Source organism: Dioscorea cayenensis, unplaced genomic scaffold (genome assembly GCF_009730915.1).
Source record: "Dioscorea cayenensis subsp. rotundata cultivar TDr96_F1 unplaced genomic scaffold, TDr96_F1_v2_PseudoChromosome.rev07_lg8_w22 25.fasta BLBR01000810.1, whole genome shotgun sequence".
Classification (NCBI taxonomy): Eukaryota; Viridiplantae; Streptophyta; class Magnoliopsida; order Dioscoreales; family Dioscoreaceae; genus Dioscorea; species Dioscorea cayenensis.
Window position 1 is genome coordinate 98,796 of NW_024087201.1, and position 20,736 is coordinate 119,531.

General features: G+C 33.3%; 1 protein-coding gene across 1 annotated transcript; it reads left to right on the forward strand.

Moving 5' to 3' along the window:
* The first annotated feature begins 10,059 nt into the window (after nt 1-10,059).
* Nucleotides 10,060-16,036, forward strand: LOC120255059 (GABA transporter 1-like). Its single transcript, XM_039262966.1, has 7 exons — nt 10,060-10,489; nt 11,014-11,136; nt 12,635-12,729; nt 12,818-13,004; nt 13,246-13,376; nt 15,163-15,378; nt 15,488-16,036. Exons 1-7 carry the CDS (start codon nt 10,261-10,263, stop codon nt 15,881-15,883), a joined length of 1,377 nt encoding a protein of 458 aa, XP_039118900.1. The 5' UTR covers nt 10,060-10,260; the 3' UTR covers nt 15,884-16,036.
* Nucleotides 16,037-20,736: the final 4,700 nt, after the last annotated feature.

Here is a 20,736-nt window from a genome sequence, read left to right on the forward strand (position 1 = left end):
ATACATACATGTATGTATATACACTCTCTAGATATACCTATATGTAGTATGTTTGAGTATACAAATACATATATATGCACAACTACACACATATACATGTATTTATACAAATATATATACTCATATACATATATGCATATATGCACATACACAGACATATACATACATTTATACACATGTGTTTTCCAATTACATATTTACAAATTCTTTCAAACAAATATAAAATTTTATAATACAGTAATTCCAGTTACATCCAACCAAACACAAAATTTGACTATACTGTATTTTGAAAACTAAGTATTTCCAGTTACATTGTAACTAGAAAATCCATTGCATTTAGAATTACATTCAACCAAACACTACCTTAATGTTTCATATCCCATTTAGACACTGATATTTAATAAAATTGATTAAATTTTTTTACAAAATTATATTTTTACCTTTTTCTTTTCTTCCTCCTTTGAGAAATGATTCCATGAATTCGGTTTTATGGTAGTTATGATAGAATCGAGATGTGGCATATCCTCACCCGTTAAATTGCTTCAATTTAATAATTTTCAAAATAAAGGGCAACAATCTTTTCTCCTCCTTTAGCACAATATCTTGGTAAAGGGCAACATCTTTAAAATAATTTAATGATTTCTAAAATAAAGGGCAACAACCTATCTGAGCATGGTAACTATCACGGAACCGAGTCCACTGGATTATTTTTCTCCTCTTTCAGCACAATATCTTGGTAGCTCTAACCTCCCCGATGATTCCAAGACCCAAGAGAAGTCCTTGCTGGCACTTGAAACCTCCATCCTCACCATCGATGCCCTCATCATTCCCTTTAACTTTAACCTTACCACCTCCGAGATCCACCTTCTTCTTGCCATCATCATTAACCACAAGGATTTAATAATTGGACCGGTTAGAGAATTGGTTGGCCAACCGGTTCGACCATCTGTCTCACAATTTCCCCTTTTTATTTTTTTTAAATAAATAAAATTTTTTTAAAAAAATGGGATTGATCTCAGCTGTACGATTTCAATGAATCGGAATTGCGGTCACGCTGGCGAGCTGGAGAAGAAGGTTGGGGAATACATGATCTCGGCGCTGAGGAGGATGTGAACACGCAAAGCTGTCTCGAGATCCGCAAACCCTAATGCAACAAAGGAGTCTTCAAGTGAGGATGGGGAGAGGGAGGAGGAGAAAAGAGAGAGGAGGAGATTCGTGCATGAGATCGGAATCGAAAATGGCTGAGGAGCAGCTGATGAGGTGGAGGCTAGTGACAAAGCGGGAGGTGGGTAGGGCGTGGAGCCGGTTGAGAGGAAAAGGTTTATAGGGGAAAAATGGTTTGGTTGGGGATGTTTGACAATCAGAGGAGGCTGCCTTCATCTGCAACAACGCCGCCGTGAGGTTGAAGTGGGATAAGGCCGTGACCAACTTCCCGACCTCGAAGGCACCAGCAGCAGTGGTGAAACTATCATCGACAACGACGGCGAAGAGTGGGTAGGAGGTGATTAAGGATGATGGGTCAGCGGCGATTCCGTTGACGACGTCAATGCTCCATTACAACCCGAATGACCTCCGGAGGTGATGACAAAACGTGGGTCAGATAAATTTTCCTTAAAATTCGGTTGGTTGGGTTGAACTAGTTCACTGGTTCTCGATTCAAAACCGGTTCATGACCGGTTCGATCAAGACTCAGTTTAAATTATATAAGTGAATCGGACTGGCTCCAGTTCCATGTTGAACCAGTTGAATCGGTCGGTCCAGTCTGGTTTTTAAATCCTTGATTAACCATGTCCTTATTGACGGTCACAATTTTAATGTCGCCACCTCAGTGCTCACAACTACGGCCGTCGATGCCAAGTTTGAGGCCGATGAACATGGTGCAAGGATCACTAACTCAGAGAAGCCCTCCACCGGTGCCTAAAACCTTTCATCTTCACCATCAACATCCTCCTCATCTTAGCTTCAACCTCGCCGCCTTCAAGACATGGCTTGCTCTCATCAACATTAGTTGCCGAAAGCCATAATTAAGATCTTAGATGTATACACCTTCTGCCATTGCCCTTTATTTGGGGTTGATTTGAGCCTAGTTAGATCTAGTTATTGCGTTGTGCAAATTAACTAGGTGTTATGAAAAAGACTTATATCATCAATAAAATATAATTTATGTAAGATTAAAATTCTCCCTCAAGCTTCTCATTCCAACCTTTTTTTTCTCTCAATATGCCAAACTAGTCTTGCCTATGTCTTAGTTGACAACCAACATCTTTGTTTTATTTTACACCACTAAAGTCACTCTAGACTGTCATAATCATACAAGCACTATCTTATTTAATCTAGTGATGATTATTGGCATAGAATGCTCAATAGATTTGCTTATTTAATTATTTTAAGTTATATGCAGAATTTATATGGTTTACTTTTGTTTTGATCACATGATGTTTGAAGCAACATTAGTCAAGTTTTAGTATGGGTTTAGTTAATAGCGTTTTTGCTTGCATATCCTTACACAAATTAGAATTACTAATATAACCATGCAAAAACTATGTTTTCTTACATATACATTATCTGTGGCTTAATTAATCTTTTGTTGGGAAATTATAAGGAAAGAACAAGGATTTAATCTTTTTTCTACATTAATTAAGAACTAAAAATGCTTATAAATAGGCATACCTGCAACTAAAATGTGTCAAAAATTCTCAACTGATCTAGATTTTGTTTGCATAATCTACTACTTACTTTGAAACTAGGAAGTTAAGGAGCACAAAAGTGAAAACTTCAACTTCATAGATTAAGCCAACTTAAAATTAAGCACAAGTCAATTTTGAATCAACCTTCAATACTTCCCCTTGATTCCAAATTGCACAAACCAGCAGTGATAAGAAATAAGTATGCTTTTAATATATTTGCCACTTGTTTATTTGTATTGCATAACTTTAATATATTATCTTTTTTACTACCATCTTATAAATAAAATGCAAGAGAATTCATATATAATTTGTTCTCCCCTAAAGTATAGGTTTTTTGGTCATTTCAATCGTGGATTTGTCACAAAAAACTTATGTTGCATTTACTCATTTGTGTTGAGCATCTGTAAGAAGTCTTCTTACCCATATACATTAACAAGCTGCAAGAGTTGCTACTACATACTATTGCTCTAAAGAAGATAATGATGTTGTAGCATGTTTCTTTGAACACCATGTAGTTACAACTAAACAAAATTTGGAAACATTGCATGAAGTTCTCCTTTTATCATCCAAAAAAGCTTGCCCAATCACTATCAGTAAATCTAAATAATTTAAAATTTGAAACATAAGTATAAAAAATTCCATAATTCAATGTTAGCAACATAATGCAAGATTCTTTTTGCAGATCCAAGATGCTACCATGAGGGATTGCTCATAAATCTTGAAACAACACTAACTAAGAAAGAAATATCTGGCCAAGTGTGAGCTAAATAAATCAAAACCCTAACTAGACTTTTGAAACTTCTTGCATTAGCTTTCTTAGTACCATCTTCAAGTTGTAATTTTGTATTCATATTCATGGGTGTGGCTTCTACCTAGCAACTAACCATATTAAATCTTTTAAACAGGTTTGTTGCATATTGCCTTTGAGAAATAAATACACATTCTCCTTGCTTCACTTCAAGTCCAAGAAAAAAAATATGCATCAAACCCAAGTCTGACATTTCAAATCTACTCATATATTAGACTTGAATTCAGTTACAAGATAGTGAGTTGAGCCCATGTAAATTATATCATCAACTTATAGGCAAACTACAAGAAGATCATTGTCACCTTGGTCCTTCAAGTAGTGTAGGCTTATTTTCCCTCCATTTAATAATATTATATAGAAAATAAGAATTAATCTTGCTACATCATACCAACGGAGCCTACCTTAATACATAGAGTGCCTTTTACAGCTTGTTAATCTTGTCTTCTTTGCCATTGATTATGAAATTTTTAGGTTGGATAACATATTCACTTTCTCTACAGAGAGAAACAATCCCTTCACTTCACTCATGTCTCTTAGCATAAACCGCGACATGCCCAAACATACCCGTATTTGCCAATCAGTTATGAATGACGTTAGGCGGAAGTTAAAACATATAAAGATTCATCCGAGATCTATAGTGATTTCAGGTCGAAGGATTCAAGTACAAGAATTGCTTGAGAAAAACACTTCTGACTTTACAACCATGTAGTGTTCTCAAGAGCGGATCGATCTAAGTACATTGTTCCCTAACATGTATCTATGCCCTTTGATTGATATCCCATATCCTATGACTCGTAAAACAAGGCCATCTTACGAAAGACATACTAGTCTTAATTTATTTTCATTTCCATGAAAATAATCGACTAGGGACATTTAGAATATTGTTCTAGTTTATGCTTCAAGGTTTTACTATCCAAATCACACATTTGATAACTTGAGCAGAACCAATATTCAAGGATATTTTATCTTATTAACTATGCATAGAAATAATAATAATAGATAAAACGATGCCTAATAATAATTATCCAAATAATAAGAGTTCATACAATATATTGGGGCTAGGACTTACACTAACAGAGACATCATCAAAAAGAGTAGAACACCCACTACCCATGAGTCATCTAACACTTATCAAATTTTGTGATAAGCTAGGAATAAAATAGAAATTATAAAGAAGGTTCACATTACCATGGCCATTTTTTTTTTATTTCCAAGGTATCTTTGCCATCTACTTGCATTTGCTTTTTATCTCTATGTGGCACTTTTACTTTGAATGTCTCATCAAGCTCTTTAAAGGATGCCTTTATACCAGTCATGTGATTAAACCATCCACTTTCCAAGAACCAAATGTCACTATGAACAATTTCATTTTCTTGATAAGCCATGATAACTTAAGTTCTTTTTCTTCTTCCTTAGCTAGTTTGAGTGCCTGTTCCTTTTTCAACAATCTGTATTTACTTACCTAAATTGCTTGTAATGATAACATTGTGTGGTCTTGTTGTTCTTGTATTGATCATTACTTCACCCTCCAAATTTGTAATGACCATTTCTACCTTGACCACCAAGATGACCACTATCATGCAATCCTCCATTGCCACTTCTTTTACTAGCTATCTTTCTTGGCTGATTAGATGATTCCCCTATCTCTTGAAATGCTTTCCTTTCAGTTTTCTCAATTTTCTTATTCATTCTTTCTTTATGAAAAAGCAAAAAAGCTCATTAATTCCTAAATGAATATGTTGAGAAATCTTTTCACTCTTTAATTGTAGTAACTATGTGGTCAAACTTTGGAGCAAGACTTCTCAATACTTTAGCAACTAGAATTTGATCAAAAATGTTTTCTCCTAAGGATCTCATGATTCACAATTGCAGAAACTCACAAAAGAAAATCATGGATAAATTTCCCATTTTTTATATGTGGAGTTTCAAATCACGAAGATGTGACTCATATTTTATAGCTATTACCTTCGTAAAGCCTTGGAACATCTTCTACAAAATTGTCCAAGTTTCTTTTGTTGTAGTTGTTGTAATTGAGAAAATAGTTTCATGAACTACCTATTGGATAAAAATAATGCCTTGGAATCCCTTTTCTTGTTTTCACTCAAATTTTCCTCCTCATCTAGATCATCATACCAATTCCCAACTTACTCCTAAAGCTCTTGATACTTGAACAAGATTTTCATTTTAATTCTTCAAAATTTATAGCATTCTCCTTAATTTGAAGACTGGAATTGATTATTGAGACACATTCATGAGATTGTTGTTAGTTACCATGAGTTGTACGCTCAGTTACAAAAGAACTAACTTTGATACCATAAATGTTAGAAACACTGTAGCAAATAAAACAAATGTAGTGAACTAAAAGACAAACAATTGCAGGAGTAGAAAACAATGGAAAAAATGTAGAGGATTCATTGTGTTTTTTGTTATAATATTCAAGAAATGAAAGTTCCCATAATTAGGCTTACAAGTAACTAAAATGAGCCAAAAACTCTCATATAATTTAGATTTTACTACCATAATCTACTACTTGCTTTGATTAACAAAAAAACCAGAAATGTAAGGAGCAAAAAGTAGAAACTTAAATGTCATTGATGTAGTCAAATTAAAACTAAGCACATGCCAATTTTAAGCCAACTCTCAACTTTTTTTTATAAGACGTTTGCTCTTACACCAAGATCACATCTATTTAGACTCTTTTTGTTATTGCAATTATATAATATTGATGATGATCTTACTAAAAAGTTTTCATGTCACTTCTACATGGCTATACTCATATACTTGGTTTGGTTTGTAGTTTAGGACTTGCCATTTACAGACTCAAACAACTTCCTAAAGCTTGTTTTAAGTAGTTTCAATAAGTTGTTCTTCAGGTTGGTTATACAAGGAGCTTTACTGATTCTACTTTATATCTAGTTTTTGCACATCTCAAAGTATCACTATTCTCTTATTATAAGTTGATGATATAGTCGTCATGGGTGATGATTCTATTAGTATTCAATAATTGAAAAACATCTTTGGTGTCAATTTGAGATGAAGGATCTTGGTCCCTTTTCTCAGTATGGATATTTGTCATTATAGCAAGAGTATATTTCTTATTTGCTTGGTTGGGCTTGTTTGTATGTTGACACAACATTAAGCTTCATTAAAACCTTGCTCTTGATAATGGTAAGCTTCTCAACTAACCTTAATAGCTGTAGATAGTTATTAGGTGTTGTTACTTATTTAATAATTTTTTAATCAAATATAATTTATATGGTAAACATTGTTAGGAAATTTGTTCGTTCTTCTCATCTATTCATTATGCAATAGTGCTGCATATTCTTTACTATATATCTACATGGGAATTCTCTCTATTTCCTTTATGTTTTTCAACCTCTTCCTTGAATCTTAGAACATATTCTAATGTTGATTAAGCTATTGATTCTATTGATTCTATTGACTTTTATATCTTTCTAGATTCTTCTTGTATATCTGATAAGTGTTTAATGAGTCATTATTTTCATAGTATTTTCCATAGCATTTTGCTTGATCTTTGAGAATTTTGATACGTTTGATGCCCAATCAAGTTATTTTTTATGTTTAGATTCTTTCTAAGATATTGGAGTAAAAGAAATCATTTTTTGAGCAAGTTTTGAGCTATTTGAAGAAGAAAATAAAGTGAATGACATGAATACACCTGTGAAACATGCCTGTCTATTGTCCCATGGGGTTGTGTTCCAAAAGAACATAGCTGTGTTTTGGTTGTATGGGTGCATGTTTCCAAGCCTTGGTTATGCTTGAAGATGCCATTTCAAAAATCTTAACTACCTAATACAGCCACTAAACAACCCATTTTTAGTGGCCGTGTTTAGTAGTTCATAGATCCTATAAACAGATGCTGAAGAGAAAAGACGAGAATTTTTTGGTGACCTTTTAGGTTCTTGGAGAAGGAATTGAACACCTCGAATCACCTCAAACATTAGCAAGGATCATCCTCATTTCCAAATGAAGATGAAGATTGAGAAACAAATTGAGAAGCTAGAAGATCAAGCGTTATAGAGGATTGAGACGTCTCATCAACTCTTTTTTCAGATTTTCAAGGGAATTCTTTATGGATCTCTTGTTTTCTCATCTTTGATTGTATTTTATATGATACTTCCATCCATGAATAGCTAAACACCTTCTTGGTATATGGATTAGTAGAGTTTGGTTGTAATATGTTTTTTTTTACTGCTTTTCTATTGATCTAATTCATTTTGATATTGAGATTCAATTGTGGCAATGTTTGGTGGACGAATTTAGTTAGTGAGAGCCCAAATATATGGGCATAGGTTTAGTTAGCGAAAGCCCAAATCTATGATGGATTACATGCTTAGTTAGTGATAGTACGAGTGTATGAATGATCTCCCACAATTGAAATAGTTTGAATTCATTCCTCATAGTTAGAATGATAAGAACTCTCTAGACTAGGGTGACTTAGTAGCGAGGATCACAAAATCAAAATTCATTCATGAGGAAATTGCTAAATACCCACCCCACCATGTTTATCAACTAGTCACTCTGAGATAAGGGCTAATATATATATGTAAGAAACTTCCATGGTACAATAATCATAACAAATTAACTTGAAGAATCCGTAAAAATAGAAGTCACTACACCATAATGGGTCGTTAGTGGTGTTTATTTTGCGTCATTGTTACCAAACGCCACTATATTTAATATTTTCGTGGCGTTTTCCCATACACGCCAGTAAAATAACAATTTACCGGCATTTATCAAGAAACGCCTCGAAAAGTACTATAATATAATGGTGTTTTTTACTAAAACGCCGCTAACTTCATGATATTTTTAAATTTCAAAGTCATAAAATTTATATTTAGCTGCGTTTTTCCAAAAACGGCATAAAAGTACTATAATTTAGTAGTGTTGTTTACTAAAGCGCCACAAAATTCTTGATATTATTAAATTTGAAAGTCATAAAATTTATATTTGGCGGCGTTTTTTCAAAAATACCATGAAAGTACTGTAATTTAGAGTCATTTATGACTAAAAATGAATCTGCATTCATGATATTATTAAATTTCAAAGTTATAAAATTTATATTTAGCAATGTTTTTTCAAAACGCCACGAAAGTACTGTAATTTAGCGGTGTTTCGGACTAAAAATGGCGCTACATTCATGATATTATTAAATTTCAAAGTTATAAAATTTATATCTAGCAGTGTTTTTCCAAAACGCCACAAAAGTACTGTAATTTAACGGTGTTTCAGACTAAAAACGGCGCTACATTCATGATATTATTAAATTTCAAAGTCATAAATTTTATATTTAGCGGCGTTTTCTATACAACGACGCTAATGATATAATTTTTTTTTATTTTAAACTCATAAAATTAAAAGTTTGCGGTGTTTATCCCAAAAAATGCCATGAAAATATAAAAAATTAAACTTTAGTGCTGTTTATGCATAAAAAAGATGCTAAATTTTAATTTTTTGAAAATTTAAAATTAGCGGCATCTATTTGAAAGGATTTGAAGTTGGCGCCAATTATTTTAAAATTTATATTTAGCGGTGTTTTTTTTAAGAAAAACACAGCTAAATACCATCATTTTTTATTTTCTATAAATACCTTTTGATATTGAAAAGAAAAAGAATGTGGAAAAAGGAGACCAAGATGATAAAAAAAGATGAAGATGAAGAATGTGATGAGGATAATGATGATGATGGCGCGACAAGAAGAAGAAGAAGTTAGGAGGAGTAGGAGGGGATACTTGAAAAGAAGAGAGAAGAGAAAAGAGAAAAAAGAGAAAATAATAATAATTAATAATAATAATAATAATTAGAGGAGCGGATTTATTTTTTTAAAAAAAATCATGTTAAAAAAATTAGCCTTATTTTTAAAAAGCGGCGCTAAAAGTTACAAAAATGCCGCTAATGCAGCGGCGTTTACAAATAAACACCACTAATTTAATTAGTAAATTAATTATTTTTTTAGATATAAAACGCCGCTAATTTAGTGACGTTTAAAGATAAACGTTGTTAATTGCTAAAACATTACCAACAACACTATCTTTGCCGCCATTTTTTTTGGCGTTTTTGGAAAACACAGTTATGATATTTAGCAACGTTCTAAATATTAAAAAAATGCCGCTAAAGACCCATTATAGTGTAGCGAGTCATTACCTTAAACAACCAAGAGAAATCTTGTTCAAGCACCATTCTCATCATCTAAATTTTTTTATTTATTTTATGTATTTTGGAAGTATATTTTTGTGTATCTAGTCCTCAATTTCTTATATAGGCTCTTATCGTTCTGGAAGTATGTTTTGGAAGTATATTTTTGAAGGATAAGATGTAACACAATAATGAGGCCAAGTATTGTGCATGGCTGCTGATGTAAGGCTAATATGGTTTTGTTGACTTTTCTTTGTTATCTGTATTTGCATCTTATATCATTGTGTTAACTGGTTATTAGAATATTAGCTCTCTTATATTTAAACACTTCGGGTCTATGACTTTATTTATTTGAATATTTCCTTGTAGTACAGTCATTTGTTAGTGAAGTAGCCTATTCTCAAATTCAAGTTTCAGAGCCGTAGACAAACATTGCTCGATGCATATTGCAATGAATATGTAACATCTGTTGACTAAATCAAACCGTACAATACAAAACCCAATTGTCAACAATAGATGCCTCCACCCAAAATGATATTTCTTCAAAAGCATGCCACCTCCAAAGAAAATTGATCCTCTTGTTCATCATCATCATTATTACTGTTTCCCATGACTTCTAAAGAAGCTTGGAAGCACAGAGAAGGTGAAGAAGAAGAAGAAGAAGAGGAGGTCGAGTTGAGAGCAACAGCTCCTCCTCTTCATGGTACTGCAACAAAAGAAGGAGCACAAGGGAGGGGTACATGGAAGCATGCAGCTTTCCATGTGGCCACAACCATTGCCACCCCTGCTGCCTATGCACCTCTGCCCTCTGCCCTTGCCTCTCTTGGATGGCCCCTTGGTATTCATTCGCTCTCCCCTTTTTTTCTTTCTCTTTACCCTTATATTCATGCTTTACTTGCGCTGCATTTGAAGGATTTATAACTTGTGTTTAGATTTCTTCATTTGAGATTTCCACTAGTTCGGTTATAAACTTTGTGTAAATACTTGAGTGTTGTAAGAAATTAGTATAACTAAAGATGTTTTGATTCCTTCCTATGCTATCTGTGTGCAAACTTAACTTGCTCTGCACATTTTGATTGATTAAAAGAAATTGGATTTCTGAATTTGTGGTGTGCATTCAAGTGACATGACTCTGCTATTTCTGTTGTAAATGAGTATAAATTATTGGTTTTTGTAAGAAATTAGTATAAACACAAAGTCTTTTTAGTTCCTTCCTACTCTCTCTCTGCATGCTTTTTTTTTTCTTACCTATTGAAGCATTACTTATGCCTAGAGTTTGGTACATAAATGGTTTGGCATTTGGATGATGATGCTTTGCTGGTTCGATTGTAAAGTTAGTTAAATCTTGTTGCTCATTTTCAGGAGTTTTCAGTCTTGTTAGTGGAACACTGGCAACATGGTATTCGAGTTTATTAATTGCATCTTTGTGGGGATGGAATGGAGAGAAGCAGACGACTTATCGTCATCTGGCAAATAGTTTATTCGGTCAGTATTTAATTCTTTGTATCTTCATACTTAGTTATTACTTAGCTTATATGGAGTTCATTGGCAAAGCTATTTGTATAATGCTTAACCAGGTGCACACTCATGTTTCTTTTGCATCTTAATTAGGACAACATATATATTCTCATAAATTTGGGTGTAAATGTAATGTTTTAACTGCAAAAACATCACCCTAATATGTTTATCCTCACTACAAGTTGATGTTCTGTGATATTCTGGATTTTACAGTCTTTGCTTATTAGAGTTGAGCATTTTTACGTTAAATTGAACATCTGGATGATATCAGTTGATAAATTGCATGCAAATAAGTTACATGTTCATAGACAGCATGTAAAAAATTTTGATTAACACATGAGCTATGTTATGCTTGATTGATCTCTATACTTTCTCACAGTAAACTTTGCATCAAGCCTATACTCTGATTGCTTTATTTACACTTTCAACCATTCTTTCATTGGTTCTCTTCACTTATCCTCTATATTCCCGTCAATCCAAAAGTCAATGAAAATGATGGAATGTAAAGCAAAAAAAATTTTTATTATGTATTTCTTTAATTTTATTCGAAACTTCATTTCATTATCAAACCAAACACAATAAAATAGTTTTACCTCCCTTATTCCTTCATTTTGTGTCAATCCAAACACACACTAACAGAACAGTATTTAGAATCCCAAGAATGATATGCTATATCAAAACACATCGCAAACCTTTTTATTCTCCATCAAAGCTAAATGGTCAAATTATTCGAGGCAGACTTTTATCGACTTTCTGAATTCTTATGAATCCAAAGTGCAGTAAGGTGATCATGATTCTCAACCATATTCTTTGAAGGTAACAGGTACACCATGTCATAGAAATTCTGAGAACTTTTAATCATTCCAAAGAATTGACATGTTCTTCTATACGACACAAAGTGGATTGTCGTCAAGCTGGGTCTTCACTTTAATGCTCTCATCAAAGAGAAAAGATGTTCGAGTCTTCCACAATCTGCATATATCTTACTTTTTTTATCAATATCATTTAGTTGTCTTAGTTTTATATGATAAACTGTTCCTTTTTTCCTCTGGACATTTTAATCATTTTAATTATGATAAGTTTTTACTTTCAATTTTCTGAATTTAAGACTAAAAACTCAGACACTTGTTAGGAATTATATCTATCAAAATTATTGTTTGTTTTTCACTTCCGATCGTAATAAATGTTACATTCTCCTTCTCAGTAATGGAAGGGGCCATATGTTTTATTCTAAATCCAAACAGAGACACATGGAGGCCCATTGAATTTGAGCAAATTTGAGCCAAAATTAACTGATATGAGGTCAATTTAGAGCGTAATCAAAGTCAAAACTTAATTCAGTTTTACCTTGATTGAAACTAAAACCAGTCAGAAATCAAAGAGTTTAATTTAACATTTTCTTTTAGTTGTTTTAAAGCAATACCAGATTATGTTCAACTTCAGCATCTATTTTCTTTTCATGAAGGACCTGGAGGTTACTGGTCTATTACAATTTTTCAGCAAATTGCTTCTGTGGGCAACAACATTGCTATTCAAATTGCTGCAGGAAGTAGCCTTAAGGTATGTAGCTCTTAACTTCTTTAAACAACCTTTTCGCACATGATTTAAGTAAAACTAACCTTTTGGTATTTCTGACCATTATTAACAGGCAATTTACAAGCACTATTATCCAAACGGTTCTCTAACATTGCAAGAATTTATTATTTTCTTCGGTGCTTTTGAGCTTGTTCTGTCACAACTTCCAGATATCCATTCTTTGCGATGGGTGAACGCCATTTGCACCTTCAGTACTATCGGCTTTGCCGGAACAACCATTGGCGTGACCATTTACAACGGTAAAGTGAACTTCCCTTTTTCTTTTTTGTTTCTAATCTATACTTCGATGTTAAAGAGTAGATGCTTGAATTATTTGCGAGTATTAATTAATTTATATAGAACTTCATTTTCAAGATTGATATAGATAGAATATATGGTTGATCATATTTTCCAGCCTATTTCATATTAATGGTTTTGAAATTGTAGATTTATGTGTGATGGAAAAGATTTCTGAAAAGTAAAATTTTCATTTTCATGCAGGAAAAAGAACTGATAGAAAGGCGATGAATCACAAGTTGGTTGGCAGCTCTTCGTCTAAGATATTTAAATCTTTTAATGCACTTGGGACGATTGCTTTTTCATTTGGTGATGCAATGCTTCCAGAAATACAGGTATAACAATGATTAAATATATATTGGTTTTTCATTTCGTTAGGTACTTTATTATGAAACCTCTGGTAGCTTGAGTTCCATTGTCAACATTGTTTTTTAATTGTTTGGTTGGAGCTGAGTTCCATTGTCAACATTGTTTTTTAATTGTTTGGTTGGAGCTGGAATAAGTTGGGGTTGGGTTTTGATGATTTAAATTTATTTTGCCGGCTGGCCCCACCGGCTCCATCGCGTAAGTTACAACAAGCGGGGAAGCTCAACACTCGGGATTCAAACACACCTATGGTGGTGCCATAGAGTCCTCTGTGCATGGTCGAGATGTAAGCTCCCGTCACACAAGATGAGGGCGGGTGGCATCTTAACATCTGCCCACAGCCCTTGAATAGGGTAGCCCAATATCTGTGTAACTTGTCCACCTGTTAAATATATATATATTGCCGGGAAAAATTAAACCAATTCAGTTAAGTAATGATTAACAGAGTTTAACAAACAAGTAGTATCATATTCAACATATTCAAATTATTATTTTGTCTGTTGAATTAAAGTGTGATTAGAAACCATTAACCAAGCTATACATGGATTTCTCAAAATGGCAAGAATGCCCTTCATGTTGGTAGTATAGGTGTATCGAATTGTGATCTAAAACATTAGTCTTTTGAGTTTTGGTGAACAAGAGTAACTTTGTATTTTCAACTATATATTAAAATATTATCATGATTAATTAATGAGTGTAATTAGTATTAATTAAATTTTAGTTGTCTATAACAAACTTTTGCTAATTGGAGATGGCAAAAATTCAACTACCAAACATCAAGGTAGTCACTTTGAATAAGATTAAATCTTCTTATAGAACTTGATTAATTGAACTAATTTTACCATGAATTACATTAATTAGTGTTGACTATCAATTGAACTAATGTAGCTTTAATAAAAAATTTCTCATGTTAACTAGCATTAATAAGAGTCAAATTAATGATAAGTTGGATAATTTCAAGTTAAAAAAATTCTTATCCAAACTTATTGTAAACTATTCTACCTGGACCAAATATCACAAAAGAAAATAAGTATCTACATTTTTTTTCCCAATATTAACTAAACATTGTTTTAGTATCGATTAAAATAGCAAAACTCTTGGCAAGAATGTCTAAACAAAAATAGAAAATGAGGTGCTAGAGTTGCAAACCATTATATTATCTATGTTAGATCCAACCTAAAAGGGTAGGCTTATGGAACAAGAGACCTAGTTTATATATCCATGCCCCATACTTACTAATATAACCAAGGTGGGACTATTAGTTACTCTAATAATTTCAACCCTTCCAAGCAAACTCTTTCACAACAACAAGAACAACGACAAACTAAGAAAAGCATTGCTGTCACAAAGGCTTATCAAAGTTATGAAAGATATAAACTGAATATGAGGAAAGGGACAAAATGCTTTATCGATAAATTTATTATCCCTCGAACTTCTTCATTAGGATGCCATTTCAAGTTTGATGGACTCCCCATCTTCTCAGATAATCTCACTGCACCTGAAATTTTCAACAAAGAAGTATTACATGCATCAATTAATCTTGTTTGGAACCATTTCATAGAAAAAGTTATTTCATCATTGGTGTACATGCTGTCAACTGGCTCGCCAAAACTGCTATTAGAAGAAAAAAATAAAAAATAAAAACAAATTCTTCACTTGCAATTTATGAACCAAGTATATTATTCACAAGTTTTCGATCTTTCAATTTCGAGCTGTAATTATTTATTACTGACAATTATTTTGTTTCTTCACCAGAGCACTGTAAAAGATCCTGCCAAATGCAACATGTACAAAGGCATATCTGCCGCATACGGAATTATAGTTCTGAGTTACTGGTCATTGGCATTCAGTGGTTATTGGGCATTTGGATCGACAGTTCAACCATATATTTTGTCTTCCCTCACCATTCCCAGATGGACAATAGTCATGGCGAACATATTCGCCGTAATTCAGATATCAGGATGCTTTCAGGTTCTAATTCCCACCTTTAGACAATACTGCTTAGTTTTACATCTCCTCTCATTAATTTAAATTTATAATTTTAATTACTGAAAGCATCTGAAATCAATACTATATTTAGATATATTGCAGACCATCGTACGCATATTTTGAGGGTAGATTGCTGTCGGAAAATGCAAACCACAGGACAAGAGTCTCTGTTTTTGTCCGAAGACTTGGTCTTACCACTTCCTACATGTCTCTCATTACTCTAATTGCCGCAGCAATGCCATTTTTCGGGGACTTTGTTGCCATTTGTGGAGCTATCGGCTTTACCCCACTCGATTTCGTATTCCCGTCTTTGGCTTTTCTAAGATCTGGTAGAACTTTGAAGAACAGGAAGCTGCGAGTTGCAATGCAGATTCTTAATATTTCAATTTCTGTTTGGTTCTCTGTTGTTGCATTGTTAGGTTGCATTGGTGCAATCAGGTTCATCATTCTTGATATAAAGACCTACAAGTTTTTTCATGATATGTGATTTGTGGCTGTAGCTTATTTATGCAACCGGCAATATAGTGATTTATCTATTTTTCTAATTTATTGTGTTAAGTAAATAATAACTGTTTGTACAGTGTAAAATTATAGGAATAAGGTTTGATTGAAGCCTTCTTGGCTTCATTTTCATTTTTTCGTTTTTGGTGTGTTTGTCTAGTGGACTAGTGGGTGAATAATGGTCAAGCATCTTAATTTTTTTTTTCTAATTATATATTCTTGAATTTAAATTAACACTTTTTTTAAAACTGTAAGTATTCTTTGCTCTTTTATTTCCTTGAAACATTTTTTATAGGATAAACAATCTAAATGATTACCTTTTTGTGTATTATTATTTTTGTCACTCAACTTTAAAAAATTATGATGTTATCCCATATATTTAGTTTTTGTTACAATTTGGTCACCCAAACATTGATGACAATTAGTAAAGTATAGATAGTATATGTTAAAACCCTTACCTGTACTCAGAACTCCTATCCTATACCCGTAGCCTCTGGGGTAAAAAAAAATCATATCATTATCCTTATCCACAAAGTACCAGTTTACATGTTGTTCAAATTACCTAATTAAATTTAAATAATAATAATAATAATAATAATAATAATAATAATAACAATAAATCTATAATCCATTACAATACAATGTTTAAACACATGCCCTATAAATTTAAAATTACACAACATATCATAAAAAGTAATAAAAATGACATTAGAATGTCCTTCATACGATTGACTATTTGAAGAAAGTAAGTACATACAAAAACATAAAAAAATATATTAAGTGATATGATCAAACTATCAATAAATTCAAGGAAAAATATTAGTTACACATTTACTAATTATATGTGAAAAATCTTCAAGAATTAAATCCACCAATGCTTACATCATTTGTATCCAACAATTCTAACAAAAAAAAAAAAGTGAAATAAATAAACAATTTAATCGGTATGAAAAATAATGTAAGTAAATTAAAAAGATAAAATACCTATAGTGTCTAGATCTTCAGGATAGTCCAAATTATCGGTTGGATCATTGAGAGTTTCAGCTCCTACAATAATAACAAAATGTTAATTGCAAGATCAACAATAATTTATATACAAATGAAATAATAAATAACATACGTGGAGGATATCCTATAACCAACTTTCTGTACACATTAATGCCTCAATGGTATTTGGCTGAAGATGACTTCGATGAGGAGTCAACATTTTTTCACTCATGCTAAAAGCAGACTCTGAAGCAACTGTGGATATATGAATGGTAAGAATATCTCTCGCAATAGCCTCCAGGGTCAGAAACTTTTTCCCATTTACCTTCCACCATACCAAAACAACAAAGTCAGTTTTTGAATCAATCACCACATCATCTTCAAGATAATGATCTAACCCTGTCATCACCTTACTTTAACATTTTTCCTTCATTGCCTAAATGCTAAAAACTCTTCCTCATCAACATTAGCATCAACATCTTTTGAAGAAGCATCACTCTCTATAGTACTCTTATCCTTAGAAGTATCATAAGCCTTTAACAACTCAAATAGAATATCTCGAATCTTCTCAACTTTCTCATCATATTCTGAACCAAATATCTTGAAGAAACAAAATTCAATTGTATCAAACTTGTGATGAGGATCTAAAATTGAAGCAATTGCCATTATTTCATATACTGCACCCCAATACTTGTCATACTTCTCCATCATCAACATAGCCAATTTTACTTATCATAACATCATCATAATCCAAGTACCATTGGTTCAAAGCTATCTTTAATTAATAAACTTTTGTAAAGAACAAATTTGTAGTTGGACATTTTGTGCTAGAAAAGATTTCAATGGTTGTGTAAAACATTTTTAGCTTCTCACATATTTTCTTAGCAAACTTCCAATCAGTCGCATTTGGCAAACATTGATTTTGAGATTCGTGTTGCCTTAAACGAAAATAAACATCTGTATAGACAATAGTGGTTTCTAACATCATATATGTGGAGTTCCATCTTGTTGGGCAGTCTAAAATCAATTTTTTGATATTTGAGAACTTCAATTATTTTGTCATTGTTTTTTTAAAATTTCTCAACCCTTTTAGGTGTAGCAGACCAATAAACAAGATGATGAGTGCATTTCATATCGTTATTTTATTTACCTCTAAGTTATATTTTTATTTACCGTGCTCTCCTCGTGGTTTTCACTATCTGGACACTTAGCCAATTATTGTCAAAGTCCAGAGAAAAGTACGGCCAAAGCACAACCGTTCTTGGGCCGTGCTCGACCCAAAAAATGCCTTTTTATGCTCAGATATAAGTTTTCCAAGGGTACTTTTGGCCAGGGTTTTCTCCTCCACTTGGCCGATCATCATAGGCCATGAGCAGACTTCACCACATTTTCTAGAGAGATCAAGGTAGAGTTAAAAACAAATTGAGGAGTGAAGTTCAACCATTCAAGGGAGGTCATAGAGCTCAATTGAGAAGATTTTGTTTGAAGGAGGGAATCATGAACTTTCATTGTTTTGTATCTTTTTCTCTTTCTCATTTGTATGAACTCATGAAGGGCTAACCATTCCACAGTGCCTCGAATTTATGAACTATGATTCTTAGTGTACTTTAACCTACTTGTTTTCAATGGTTATGGAGTTTTATTGTGTTCTTGTGTGAAATCTTGTGTGCTTAAATTACATATTTGTAATTGTAAAACTTAACATGTATCATTGATTAGTGCTTGCGTATTAGTAATACGAAGTATTCTTTTCTTATATTAAGCATAACTTTTCTCAGATTTTATCACTCATGTATGTGTATTTGTGTTCTTTTGCACATTTAGGGTTGCGGAGACAAGTATGGAAGAAAGGAAACAAAAGTAGATTGTGGATGCATTTTTGTTAATGAAATATTAGAGTGAACAAATGCGAAGAAATTACTGTAGCAAATTAATGTAGCAAAATTACTGTAATAGTTACTATTCATAGCTCGCAGAAATTCAATTCCTGGAGATTCACGCCCTTGTGGATGCCCGATTCCAGCCCTATTTAAGCCGTGACTTGACACGTTTTGAAGGGTTTTTTCCCATCTTTTTCTCATCTTTTCCCCAACTTTGAAGGCTCTCGCGGCTAGGATTTGGAGAGGCTTTGGCAAGGTTTTTGGAGTGGTTCTACGGTCTTCAACACCACGTTCCTTCAGAAGATAGTTATTGGGGAAGCTTTCGTCGGCATCGATTCGGCGAGGTGTGCCCTAGGCTTGACGAGAGAACCCTTGGAGAAGACGAGGCTACTCCACAAGACCATCGATATAGACTATAAAGGGGTTTTACTTATGGATTGCATGTTTTTACATTCGATTTCACTATTAAATGTATCTTGCTCCATGGAGAGCTAAACCCTAGTGGGTGCTTGGTCTTATAAACCCTAGGATATTTTGTTTCATTGACCTTTTATTATATTTCTTTAATTGATGTTTTTAATTGAGTTCCAATCTTAAATGCTTGTTGAGTTGATTTTCCCTTAAAGAGACACTAGGGTTGAGAATCCATCTTGGTAATTTTTGTGGATGAGTGACACACCATGAGGGTTAGAGAAAGAAAAATTGGAGAGGGTCGAGAGGGTGAGTCGAGAGGTAGCGGAACGTCCCTTTTCCCTTCCGATGTGATTTATCCTACCTCCGCGTTCCAAGAGTTCTTTGTGGTTACAATAGAGTGAAGTGCTAAGAGAGGAACTCCGCTGGGGCTTAGTTGCGCAAGAAACAGAATAAAGCGTTAAAGTAATCCTTAGTGCTGGGGCTTAATTGTAACTAGGGGTCTTTCGCTATGACCAAAGGGTTAGATCTATATTAGGGAATAAGGTTTATCACTTGGAGTTCCCAGAGATTCTTTTAAACCCACACAGTGTGAGGCGTTGAGAGTACTCCTTTTCGTCGGGGCATAGTATAGCGTTAGTCACGGTTGACCTTAGGTTTGAGACCGTGTGTTAAAGGATTTTCATGACTCATTAAACATCAGTTAAGAGACATAATGATTGGTCTTGCACTTGAAACAATAGTCCTAGGGAGAGCAACGTCCGGGTGCCCCATTTTCTATCGATTGCCTCTCTAATTATTCTCTTATGTCTCTTTCTTATTTTCTTTATTTTTATTTGCATCGATATTGTTCACACCACTCTGAATCATCTTCACTATAGTTAAATAGCAATTTTTGTGTTTCTAATCACTATTTCCTGTGGATACGACTACCCACCCACCAAGGTACTTTATTAATTCGACAACTCATGCACTTGCGGTACACACACACAAGGGATGTGTCAATCATTTGTCATAGTTGTAATTGATTTGAAAATTGCAAAACTTGATGTGTAAGAGACCCGTAGTTACAATTGTAAAACTTGACGTATTAGAGAGCCATAGATATGTCATTACTTGTGAGCACACGCAAGAGCCTTAAAATGTATCTGATAGTCATTGGAAACAAGTCAATACACTAATGCACTTAGGAATTAGTCCAGGGCATTACTTCTCATTGATTGTAACAACTCTATCTTTTCCCACTTGTCCTTTCCATCTTTCTCTTTTATCTATCTCCAATTCAATCATTTCCAACCCATTATTAACTGGCTAGAGATTAGAAGAAAAATTAATACTAGAAGTCCCAATCCCTGAGGTTTAACAACCTTAACCTTCATAAGGTACCACTTTATTACTTATTACAATCAGTGTATTTGTGAAAAGTATATCTCTAATCTTATCAATCCCATCCTTAATAATATCTAAATAATGTTTAACAATTATATTCAAAACATGTGCACAACAACGCATATTCAAGAAGCAATCAGACAACATCAAATGATTTTCTTCTAACTTATTT